The sequence below is a fragment of the Durio zibethinus genome, chromosome 19, assembly GCF_047325235.1.
Source record: "Durio zibethinus cultivar Kanyao isolate XHJ-2024 chromosome 19, ASM4732523v1, whole genome shotgun sequence".
NCBI classification, from domain to species: Eukaryota; Viridiplantae; Streptophyta; class Magnoliopsida; order Malvales; family Malvaceae; genus Durio; species Durio zibethinus.
The window spans coordinates 17,535,497-17,544,144 of NC_143180.1; the positions used below are offsets into that span (position 1 = coordinate 17,535,497).

Consider the following 8,648-nt stretch of genomic DNA (forward strand, 5'->3'; position numbering starts at 1 on the left):
AGTGATGAATATGTCCACATAAAAATTAAAATAAGCATGGGTTTAGAAACATGTGCTAGCAGAAAAACAAGAAAGCATTTTCCAAGAGTTGGACAAGTGTGTATAAGTAACCTTCTATAAGCCACCAACCTTTTAAGCTCCTTTTGCATCAACAAAGGGCATCAGTTATAAGAAATAAGCAGCTCTAGTACTAGTACTAATCAAAATATGCAAATTGTACCAATTAATGGTGAATTGCTCAATACTAATTCATACTAAGTCATTGGTTTCATCTTTGTTACAAACTAATGGTCTTACGAGTTAATTACAAATGTATTAAATTGTGAATTGTCACATTCTGTCAAATCAGGACATCAGATAAAACAAGGTTGAGGTGGAGGATCATATATGTATGCTATAATACTTGCAGATAAACTTCAGATCTTAAATGACACCTAAGATAAAAGAAGAAAACCTAAAGAGGATATAATCAACTGGGTATGTGTCTTTGAACAGCCAACTAATTACTAACAATGGCAGATGTAGAACTCCCATTCCACAGACACCATGCTGGCAGGTAGGCAGGCAACCATGAAGGATAAATCATCAATCCTCTGAGTGGCCCCAAGGTTTTTTCATTAAGGCCCCTCCAATTCCAAAGCTTCATGTGGCACAGGCATCTAGCTAAAGAGCCATAAAGCCTCCAGGTAGATGGTGTTAATGCAACCAAATTCCTATAAAAAAGGATCACTAACCAATGGTTTTGGCAAGCATCGGGTCCAAGCTTTGGATCGCTTTTATTTTGGGTGTTTTCTTCATATGCTTTTCTACTTTGCATAAAGTTATCATAGACAAGCAGGATACAAATTAGCGTCCACCTAATAAAGAACAAATATGAAAAAACAATACATATCAAATCCTCATAATTATTTATTCTTTGAACTCTGAACTTACATCAATCTCTTTCTCATCATTTTGGCTTAGATCATCATTTATATCAACAACCAATGAGGGAAAGGCCCAATCATGTTCTGCAAGTAGTTGTAGGATCCTGATATTCATAGTAAAAGAAAATGGGGAATGCAAAGGGAATGTCAATTGTCAATTTATCTAGTCCGTTCACAGCAGTGATTTCACATTCTTGCTAAATCAATCAACAGCAGAGAAACATACATGTCATAGTAGCAAACTCCTAATGGCAAATTACACATTTATAAGAGTAGGATACATCCTCATCCCTTTATAATTTTATTAGTTGCAACTTTCAGATCTCATAGTAGCAAATTCCATATAAACTCAATACTAGAGCATATTCAAGCAAGCTTAACCACACAAAACAATGCGTTCAAGAAAGTACAGTGCAAGTTTACCAGCATATTTAGCCAGAACAAGAAAGATTCTTACTTTATGCAACTTCAAAGTGAAAGAGAGAAATCAGCCTTCGAAATCCATTAGTAACAAGAATGCATCATTTGAAAGAGTCATTGTTTTAAGCAGCTGGCTCCAAGAGGAAGATGCATTCTATAAGATAATAAATTTCCTAGAAATGTGAAGGGAATCCAATGACGAGGTCAAGTTGCTCATAGACCACAGAACATTGTCTCTTTCTTGGTTGATTCTATGAGACCAAAATAGAACATAAAGATGCATAATTAACATCTGAAATAAGATGCTTCTAATTCTCAAGCACAATTGTTTTATAAACCACAAGCAGAAGGAAACAAAAATAAATTCAGGATCAATATTACCGCCAATCACTTTCTATGGGACAAGAAACAACAATAAAACAACCATTAACTTATTGATGCATACCTAATGCTATAATTGACGACCCAACATGTTAGCAGATATAACATGTACAAAAGAAAGAACAAGAGAGTATTGCATTTCTAGTCAACCTTTTAAATTCTCACGTGCAGACCTGTATTATCCATGGGGTTGCCAGAAGGCACAGGCTCAGGTTCCTTAATCTCAACAACTGCACAATCAGACATCAAGAAAGTCTTGGCCACTGAAGCTGCATGCTCCAAGCAACATCTAACCACCTAAATTATGAAAATTGTGAACATTTCTCAGTTTTCTTCTGTAACTTCTCTTGTTTATAAGTGATAAATATAATTGATGTTGGGAACATATTTCGTAAACAAACTTGCTTTAATGTACAAGCAATAGGGCAAAGCCAGAAATTTTATATTGGTGGCCCAAAACAAAACCGGTGCTTTGAATATCATAAAGAAACAATTAATGAAAATTGGAATAGAGAGAATGCACTTAGAAAACCCTGAAAGATGAATAAAGAATAAAAGAAGAGAAACAATCATTTGAACAAACCATTTTTACATGTCAAATATGCAATTGAAGTATGTTAGTATTTTCCTTTATTGACCAAGAGACTGTATTTAATAATAACAGGCAGAGAGTGAACATTCAATTTAAAATGGAGTAAAATACAACAAAATAGATGTAGAGCTCAATAAAGGAACAAACCTTGGTTGGATGAATAATTCCTGCAGCCATAAGATCCTCATATTTTCCAGTGGCAGCATTGAATCCATTCTTCATATTATCATCGGAGAGCACCAGCAAATAATTAAATAAAAGAAGCAAAAAGCACTTTTGTTAGCAAACTGAATAACCTGGAAGTGTAATGCTCATGGTAACTTGACACAATTATAAGTCATGCCTTCTCGCTAATCAAACTTCCAGTAACCCCAGCATTCTTAGCAATCAATTTTAGAGGGTAACTCAAAGCTCTTTTAATAACATCTGCTCCAACCTATAGCATATCAAGATATTTACTAAGAGCATGCATCGGCAATAACATTCTGAAATCTCCCATAAATAGTTTAAGCTTCTTTTAAGTTCTCAAGACAAGGCTTGCCTTTTCTTCATCATTACCAAGGGAATCCTTAATAGCAACCACCTTAGAAGCAAGTCTCAGCAAAATACATCCACCACCAGCAACAATACCTTCCTCAACTGCTGCCTGAAAGTCGATGAAATGGGCAGTATTATATGGTACTCAAGGATAATAATTGCAACATAAGATCATCATGACAAGCTACGAGATGCATTACCTTAGTTGCACCAAAAGCATCTTCTACTCTCAATTTCTGTTCTTTAACCTCTGTTTCAGTTTGAGCTCCAGCCTTTTAAATTTCAAAACAACATTACGTCAAAATTAGATATATATCATACACAATTTCCCAGATCAAATTTCCTTCTACACAGCATAAAACGTTTCTTCAACTAGAAATTACCTGTATCACTACTATGCCACCAGATAATTTGGCAATCCTTTCATTAAGTTTTTCCTTCTCATACTCTTGTTCTGCAGCCTGCATTGAAGTAATAATGTTTTAGGCATTGCAAGAACAAGAAGTCCACAAGAAAGACTTGGATAAAAACAGAAAGTGTGTGCATGTTTGTGTGTGTGTCTGTTAGTATTAGCATGAAGTTAAAAGACAACCTCAATGAGAATTCTAATCTGCACAACTCGTTGGTTTACCACTTGCTGGGTGCTTCCATCACCTGCAATGGTGGTTGTATCCTTCGTAAGCATAACCTTAGAAGCATGGCCCAAGACCTCTTTGCCAGCTTTGTCCAAGGAAAGCCCAGCCTCATCTCTGATTACAGCACCTGTTTGCAAATGGAAGAAATCTCTCAATAAATTAAACTACAATGTTGAAGTGCACATTTGGGCATGAGTGGTGTGTGTGTGTGTGTGCATGCCTGCACAGCTGTGAGAGAGAGAGAGAGAGAGAGTTGGGAACAATGTCCGATGCATAGGAAAAAATAAGGATGATAAAACAAAATATAATTTAAAAAGAGGAGCAAATAAAAAAAATACAGACTTATACATACCTTCAGTAAGAATAGCAATGTCATCAAGGTACTCTCTAAAGCCAGGACCTTTGAGAGCAGCTACCTTCAGAGCCCCTCTAAGCTTGTTCACAACCAGTGTTGCTAAGGCTTCTTGTTCAATTTCTTCTGCAATTATCAAAATTGGGTATCCACTTCTAATAGCATCTTCCAGGATGTTTATAAGATCTCTTGCATTTGTTATTTTCTCATCAACAAGTAGCAACTGAAACCAGAATGCAACACTAAAATTGTCAACATTCAATGCAGGAAAGGTTTATGTTTATCAGAATGAAAATTTTGGCCCCATCGTTATAACATGTACCTTGCAGTTCTCATATTCCAATGCCATTCTCTCACTATCAGTGACAAAATAAGGTGAAACATAACCACGATCAAATTGCATCCTATCAACAACATAGAGGCTATTCTCAGCACTTTTTCCCTCCTCAAGGGTAACCACACCCTTTAGACCACTTTTACTCATGGCCTCAGCGATCATATTTCCTACTTCATAGTTGTTCCCAGCACTAACAGCTGTCACATCTGCAAGTTCACTGTCTTCAACCTGCAATCCCATGGCACACTCAATACATTCCTTTAAATACAAAAAAAAAAAAAAAAGAAAAGAAAATAAAGTGGGCAAGCATTGAAATTACCCCTTTTGACATATCCTTAAGCACAGATACTGAAGCCTTTGTGGTTTTCTCAATGCCCCTAGTGATTAAGACAGGGTTTGCACCAGCTGCCACTACCTGAATAACAATTGTACTTAGCAATTACTGCAAATATCTTGACAATGACTAAAAATACACTGCTCTTCACATAACCAAACATAATGATACGAAGATGAATGCACAAACCTTGACACCTTCAGCAATCAGACCTTCCGCAAGTACAACTGATTTTATCATTCCACCGCCAGCCAAGTTATTCGTCTTGGCAGCTGCCTGCCTCACTAACTTAGCCCCAATGTTCTCGACCGGGTCCTCCAACTCAACCTTGAAATTGATACATGCAAAACATTCAATCATTAATTGATAAGTCATAAGGAAAAGAAGGATTCTATTTGACATTCCGAACAGTAATAGACTTACAAAAAAAGAAATCCAAGGTCTACTGAAATATATACGTCTCACAATCTACCCTATTTTGAACTTCAGTAGCTGTTTAGAGCAAGGACATACCTCCTTAGCAACGGTCACACCATCATTAACAATTTTCAGGAAGTCATATTTGCTTTCTAGTACAACATTCCTGCTTTTTGGTCCAAGAGTGACCTCAACCAAATCAGCAACTTTGTTTACACCGGTCTACAACAAAAGAATATAAATTAGTATTAAGCAAACATACAACGGCTCTGACTCATTAGCATTTGAAACAAACAGACTTCATTATTTGTAATGTTTGTAATCTAAACAAGTAAATTACTGTTCTTGCAAAACGCTTTTGAACTTACCGTAGGCGTGTGTGAAGTACCAGAAGCACCATGCTTTTGTCTTTTCTTTCTTGTCTCGGATTCTTTATGGTTTTTCTTCTTCTTTGTTTCCGATTCGTCCTGACTTCTCTTTCTCTTTCGTCTCTTTCTTTCCTTGTCTCTCTTTTTTTCCAAAGAATAAGTATCAAAGAATCTTCTTAACTCACTTAAACAAATTCCAAAATCAAAGCCAAAAACAAAAAAAGCATTTAATCCAATCAGTCTTCCTTTGTTGTTGAATAAAGGTGCTCCCGCGGTATGGTACTGCCGGGTATACAAACCATGTGTTTGAATCAATTCACAACATGAATCCAATTTCCCAATAGGAAGCTTTTCAGCAAATTGTTTTTGATTCTCAGTCCCATTCTGCAAGATATCCCATACATAACTGAACTTTCTACCAATAAATGAAAGTATTCCTCTTCTGTAAGAATATCCAGAATATCCAGAATATCCAGATATATCATTGCAGTAAATGGCTTGTACCTCACTTCCATATCCAGGTTGATCCTCCGCAAATTCAACATAACTGACTTGTCCTTGCTTTTTCTTCACACGAAGTAACATCAAATGCGATGTGGGACAAACGGAAGCAACTTTTGCAGTCAATTCTTCTCCAATATTCGTTTTCACAATTATCAACAAATCGTTGTAAGATTCTTTGGTAACAAGATCTTCGAAAGTTACCGTCAATACAAGCTTGGAAGAAATGAAAACCCCATTCCTCCTACTTGTTCCCTCTTCCCGTACCACTTCAATTATAGGAGTCATTCTTGTGAAAAAATCTTTTCTTTGCTGGGGAGAAAAGTATGTAATATCATTTTCATCAAATCCGCAAAGAGACATTTTGAGATAAACTTTTGGTTCACAAGATTTCTGCTCTAACATCTAGCCGCCGACATATAAAAAAGATGACCTGAAGGAACTTAAGAAATTTTTTATTTAAATTGATAAAAGAGTTATTGGACCTGTTTGAAATTATAATAAACTTGAGACTTTTGTCAAAAAAAATCCTACAAAATTAGTTTTTTTTTTTAATTTTTTATTTCTTTTTATAAATATTGAAGATTTTTCAAAGTTCTTACATATTTTTTATGAGACTTCGTAAATTCTCTTCAGGACAAGAGAAATAATAAAATCAACATTATTTTCTCAAAAAAAAACTCCATTACTGAATTCAATTGATGTTTTATGAAATGGATTTATTATTAATTTTGTTTTTATTACTTTTTTATCTTGAAATTTTTTATTTTCATTTTTAAAAATTTTATTATTGCTCTTATAACGTTTGACCGTATCCTAAATTTTATTATTGTTTTATGATTCCTACCTGATAGGGGTTCTTGTTTATTTAAATTAAAAATGTTAATTTTACTTATAATTAATGAGAATTTTAATTTTTTATTTTAATGAAGATGAGAATAGAAATTAAATTTTTAGATTATAAATATAAATAGACAGGATTTAAATTTTTTTTTATCGAGGACGAATAATATAATATTTGTATTGTATTCATACCTATAAATATTGATATATATTTAATAAAGAAAATTTTTATTAAATAATTATATTTTTATTTTAAATTAATTAGAATTAATATATTTTTATTTAAAAAATATATATTAATATATTTTACAAAAATTACATAAATGTAAAAAATGAAACTAAAAAATAAAAAATTTAGATTTTATATTTTAGAAAGTTACGAGTACAAAGATTAATTGTATCAATTAAATTCTCACAATAATAGAAATAAAAATAAAATTGAAATAAAATAGAAATGAAGGTATTAATACGAAAAAATATATAATATAAAAATCTAAAAATAGAAATGAAGAATACTCTAACTACCCTATATCCTATCTATTAATACAATTTTCAAATTATTTAAGATTTAATTTATTTTGTCATTCATTTTATTTTCCATTATTGATGTTTTCTCTTGTTTCACAATTTTATTATTTTTCTTTATCATTACTTACTATTTGCTCTCGCTTCATTGTTTATCATTATGCATAAACTAAAAAAAAAAATTTTTTTAATGATTCAAAATCAATAATTCATTCTTTTACAATGTATTGAAACATAAAAAATTAAACTGAAATATAGTAATCTTGATTTTATTTTTATATATTTATACTATTCAATAAATATGTTAAACTTAAATTACATTAAACACTAGGCACATTTGTCATCATTTAATTGGATGCATAAATACCAAAGATTCATAAATGACTAAATTCATAATAAATAATTAGATTCATGCAATTTAAATTTGATTTATTGTTATTTATACTATTTGATAATAAATATAAATCTACCTTCAATATTTAAATGACACAAAACACAAAATATATTCATCCACAATTAATTAAATTCATGAATATAATAGATTTATGAAAAACTAAATTCATAAATAATAAAATTCATACAACTTAAAATAATGAAATAAAAACATAAATTAAAAACATAAAAAATGCATGTTATGCAAATAAATTATATAATATAGAAAATCAAAACATTAAAAATAAAAAATAAATGTAGGTAAGATTTGTGTAATGTCAATATTGAAGGATACCATAAGTTAATTACTATTATCTTTATTGAATTTTATTTCAACTATTTTCAAGTTCATTTGTTGTAATTACAATGAAATAGAATTTGTTAATTTATGTCAAACATTTTAAAATTTTGTTAAAATTTAGAATTTAGTTTTTAAACTATAATTTATATAAATTTAGTCATCATATTATTTTGATTTAATAATTTTAGTATAATCACTAACTTAATTAATTTTTTGTAATTAAAAATATTGGCGTGACCTTTAATTTCATGGTATAACGCTGACCTTGTCGGTGTGGCATTGATCTTACTGATGTGGTGTTGACTTTGCTAAAAAAATAACTTAAATAAATGAAATCAGTTTTTAATTATACAAATGATCATTATGCTCATTCGAAATTTGAAATTTAGTGCCTTTAATATAATTTCATAAAAATCTTGTTCTCGTATAAGTTAAATTTAATAATATTGGTACAATTATTAATAAGAATCATATTTTTACATTTTAAAAAAAAATTCAAATTTTATTTGTTTTTAAAATCATTATTTGCAATCTTTTTAGAAAATTTTCATATTTTAAGAATATTAAATTTAATATTTTAAAAATATTTTAATTTTCAAAAAAATCATATTTTTGAAGTTTTAAAAATTAGATTTATTTTTTTTAATTTGACATTTTGAATTTTTTAAGAAAATTTTCTAGTTTTCTAAAAATATTAAATTTATTTTTTCAATATTTAAATATTTATTAAAAAAATCCTTTTGATAT

The 8,648-nt window shown here is 30.8% G+C and overlaps 1 protein-coding gene across 15 annotated transcripts; it reads right to left on the reverse strand.

The window, feature by feature from the left end:
* Nucleotides 1–214: 214 nt before the first annotated feature.
* Nucleotides 215–6,235, reverse strand: LOC111310442 (ruBisCO large subunit-binding protein subunit beta, chloroplastic-like). 15 transcript variants are annotated; one of them, XM_089748623.1, is made up of 15 exons: nt 5,300–6,235; nt 5,028–5,153; nt 4,704–4,841; nt 4,500–4,595; nt 4,166–4,408; nt 3,844–4,066; nt 3,449–3,618; nt 3,240–3,317; nt 3,057–3,128; nt 2,861–2,965; nt 2,663–2,755; nt 2,467–2,535; nt 1,901–2,024; nt 934–1,030; nt 215–806 (listed from the first exon to the last, which is right to left on the reverse strand). In XM_089748623.1, exons 1-14 carry the CDS (start codon nt 6,203–6,205, stop codon nt 972–974), a joined length of 2,502 nt encoding a protein of 833 aa, XP_089604749.1. In that variant the 5' UTR covers nt 6,206–6,235; the 3' UTR covers nt 215–806; nt 934–971. The 15 variants fall into 15 exon arrangements, 13 of the variants coding, with proteins under 13 accessions (XP_089604749.1, XP_089604750.1, XP_089604758.1 ...); XM_089748624.1 differs by having other exon boundaries at nt 215–809; XM_089748632.1 differs by having other exon boundaries at nt 215–857.
* Nucleotides 6,236–8,648: the final 2,413 nt, after the last annotated feature.

Bases quoted from the DNA above. Each gene is read 5' to 3' on its own strand.
- LOC111310442 (XM_089748623.1), bottom strand. From the start codon at position 6,205: ATGTTAGAGCAGAAATCTTGTGAACCAAAAGTTTATCTCAAAATGTCT. The intron at 4,596-4,703 runs GTTTGTGCATTC...ATTGTTATTCAG, and splicing joins TGATTGCTGAAGGTGTCAAG to GTAGTGGCAGCTGGTGCAAA. The intron at 2,966-3,056 runs GTAATGCATCTC...ATCGACTTTCAG, and splicing joins ATGCTTTTGGTGCAACTAAG to GCAGCAGTTGAGGAAGGTAT.